The sequence below is a fragment of a genome, unplaced genomic scaffold (genome assembly GCF_019419815.1).
Source record: "Pyrus x bretschneideri cultivar Hongxiangsu unplaced genomic scaffold, Pyrus_bretschneideri_v1 Contig20, whole genome shotgun sequence".
NCBI classification, from domain to species: domain Eukaryota; kingdom Viridiplantae; phylum Streptophyta; class Magnoliopsida; order Rosales; family Rosaceae; genus Pyrus; species Pyrus x bretschneideri.
The window spans coordinates 3,857,579-3,860,739 of NW_025999502.1; the positions used below are offsets into that span (position 1 = coordinate 3,857,579).

A 3,161-nucleotide genomic window follows, 5' to 3' on the forward strand; every position below is an offset into this window, starting at 1 on the left:
GGTCTGGATTAAGCCACGTCAGCATTTAACTAACAAATTAACGGCAGGCTAACAAAAGGTATAACATTGGCACAAATTCGTAAGATGAGGTATGACACTGTCAATTTTAAAAGATGAGGTATGAAAATATCATGACACCAATAATTGAGGTAGTTTTTTGTATTTTACCCTATTAGTTTTATGTTTGGTTTTACAAAAGAAGCATTGTAAATGGTTTCAGTCAGGCGATCGGAATTTTGGTGCAATTGGAATGACACACTGCTTAAAATGCATTTTCACTACTAGTAATAACTTCTTGGGCGACGAAGGAGAAACTATCGTGTAAACGGAAAAACCGTCGCTAGAAACATTGCGTGACGAAGATTTCGTCATGCAAAGCTCTTGACGTCAGGCATTGCGCGACGGAGGAAATGTCCTCATTGCGCAAAATGAAGATTGCGCGATGGAAGTCGTGGTCATTGCACATATCAAGCGACGAAAATGGGTTTCGATACCCAAACTCTTGCGCGACGATGACATAGGTTCAACCCTCAAAGTCTTGCTCAACGGACATTCAACTTCGACCCACAAACTGTTGCACGACGGACATGTAGGTTCGACCCACAAACTCTTGCACAACGGACATAGAGGTCGTCACCATAAGATTTTAAAATTAGTTTTTTAAATAATCTATTATTTATTTATTTGTAAATTAGTTTTATAAATAATTTTGTTATTTTTATTTTCTTCGTTTATGTAAAATGAATTTAATGAAAATAGAAAATGTAAAGAAGAATATTGAATTGAAAAATTATGGTAAATGTACATACAATGGAAAAATGTATTTTTAAATTTGAAAACAATTTAAAACAAAACTAAAAAAAGAAGTCTACGACGTCACAATCGCCGGTTGGTGGTATTGTTGCTGTGTTAGGGGGTTAGGAGGTCGTAGCTGCTATGGCAGAGGGCTGAGAGGTCGTTTTTGGAGCTAGTTCAACGTTGGGGAATTGAATGCCAGAGATCTGAAGTGTGCGACGTATTTGGTTCATCCAATTATTTTGGGCCGCAATCTAAGACTACTAGGCTGCAATCTGCTCCTTCAAGCCCGCCACTTCAAATGTCAGTGTTTTGACTTGTTCAGTTCTTTGCCTGGAGGATGAGGCGGATGGGTCCTAAAGGTGGGCTTTCCCAAGCCCTAGGTGAACATTCTCATGCCGATGACCGAGGGTCTGATCAAGTGTGTCGGTCATGATCTGAAATCGAGCATCCTCAGGGGAAAACACCTCCTCCATTGGGGTCTCTAGGGGAAGCTAGGAAGCCACCTCCTCCAGAACTATCTGGCCTTTCTCCACCATGGTGGACTAGAAAAATGAGAAAAAAAAAACAAATTAATTTGAATATACATGTAATTAATATTAATACAAATTGAATATTATAAATTTGAAAGAACTTACATGAAGGTTTTCCGTCAGCTCATCCCTGGGCCGAACGTACACCTCCTTGAAAATGTCAATTTCAGGAAACTTTGACCTCCTGAAAAAATTTAAAAAGTATTAACATAGATTACCAATTGTGTAATAAAGAGTAAAAAGATTGAAACTTAAAATAAATATACAGTTAATTTACGTCGCTCCTCCAACCTATAAGAGAAGCGTCGTGACCCGGATCGGTGAAGAAGTTTCTTTTTCAACCGATTGATTGAGTTTGCCTTCACTTTTTTCTGTTGAATTAAAAAAACATATTAATTTAGATATTTATAACAAATGAATTTAAAAAAGTGAAATGTTTTTTTTTTAAATTGTAAATTTTTTTATTAATATATTATTGAAATATAAATTATACGTACCAAATATTTCTCGTCTTGAAAATGGCCGCAGAGCCACTCCTTTTCATCCCGACGGTCCAGCAACTCTATAAGGCACCCAACTTCTAGAGCGACCTCGGGACCGTCATATGGCTCATAATGCTTGTGGAGGTCACTCTTCCATTGAGTGAACCTACTAGAGCAAAGGTCATGGATGCACTTCATTTGGTTGGAATCGAGGTTGGAGAGCTCATAGTGATGCTGCACTCAACAAATAAATAGTAGTTAAAATTTATAATCTTTGTATTTCAAATAATTTAAAAAGCAGAACAAAAGCGTATGAGATTTTTGTTTTTGTTTTTGTTTTTTTTTTTTTTTTTTATCACATATAGATATGCATAGGGAAACTTATTCACCAAATGTAGCTACAAATGTCAAATTAAAAATGATATACAAATAGAGCAAAAATTGGCTGGGCCCAAACTCAATTTGTGAGGACTAAGTTCATTTTTGGGCATGCATTTGCACCGCCCTTCTTCTTAGCCTAGTGGTTAATTGCGGAAGCATAATTCCTCAAGATTCTGGCTTCGAAGGCTGGTACTTGCGTTGGTGATGATGATGAATGGATGAGAGGTTGGTATTTAAAATAATTTATGACCGCACGATGAACGATAAACGGAGAAGATCTTTTCATTCCTTTAACCAAATAAGGTATTCTAATATACCTTTGTTTTTCTATAGTTTCCACATGTAAAATATGAAGACATTGTGAATTCCATTTACAAAAGAGAAATTTTATCTGGATCCAGTTTTTTTATTTTTAAACCCAACTTTAATATTTTGTTACCTAAACTCTCTAGTTTACCATCATAAACAATAAGCATAAATAAACTGGAAAAACAAAGACTCATCAAACCTATTTCCCGACTGTTCTCTCTCCTTCCGGCGGGCTCCTCCTTGTCTTTGTTGGGTTTGTCTCGCTCCCGACTATTTTTTTTTTTTTTTTTTTGATATGCAGAAGAAGAGAGAAGGTCTGGAGTGGTGGTTGTGTGGTGGAGCTGCATGTGGGTGCTATCTTGGTTGAATGGGTGTAGAAAGATATTTAATTTTCATTTCCTTATTTCATTTTGTGTAAGGGGTAAAATAGGAATTACAGAGAATTTTTTTTTGTAGCTAGGTGTAAAAAGAGTTTCAGTGGGTCTAAATAAAATTATATTTACAAAAGTATCCCATATTTCTAGTTTCTTTTTATTTTAAAATTTGTCATTATTAAAGGAAGGGTAAATTTCGAATACAGAATGCATGAGTTGAAACAAACATATGTCATGTTACGAAAGGTCAAATTAATAAAATGACCGTACATTAGTGTAACTGGTTG

At 35.8% G+C, this 3,161-nt stretch overlaps 1 protein-coding gene across 2 annotated transcripts; it reads right to left on the minus strand.

The window, feature by feature from the left end:
* Positions 1 to 818: 818 nt before the first annotated feature.
* LOC125477178 lies at positions 819 to 2,935 on the minus strand. 2 transcript variants are annotated; one of them, XM_048584137.1, is made up of 5 exons: positions 2,700 to 2,935; positions 1,826 to 2,044; positions 1,620 to 1,699; positions 1,434 to 1,512; positions 819 to 1,340 (listed from the first exon to the last, which is right to left on the minus strand). In XM_048584137.1, the coding sequence occupies exons 2-5, from the start codon at positions 2,006 to 2,008 to the stop codon at positions 1,290 to 1,292; spliced, it is 393 nt and encodes a 130-aa protein (XP_048440094.1). In that variant the 5' UTR covers positions 2,009 to 2,044; positions 2,700 to 2,935; the 3' UTR covers positions 819 to 1,289. The 2 variants fall into 2 exon arrangements, with proteins under 2 accessions (XP_048440094.1, XP_048440095.1); XM_048584138.1 differs by having other exon boundaries at positions 1,826 to 2,935.
* Between the last annotated feature and the right edge of the window lie 226 nt (positions 2,936 to 3,161).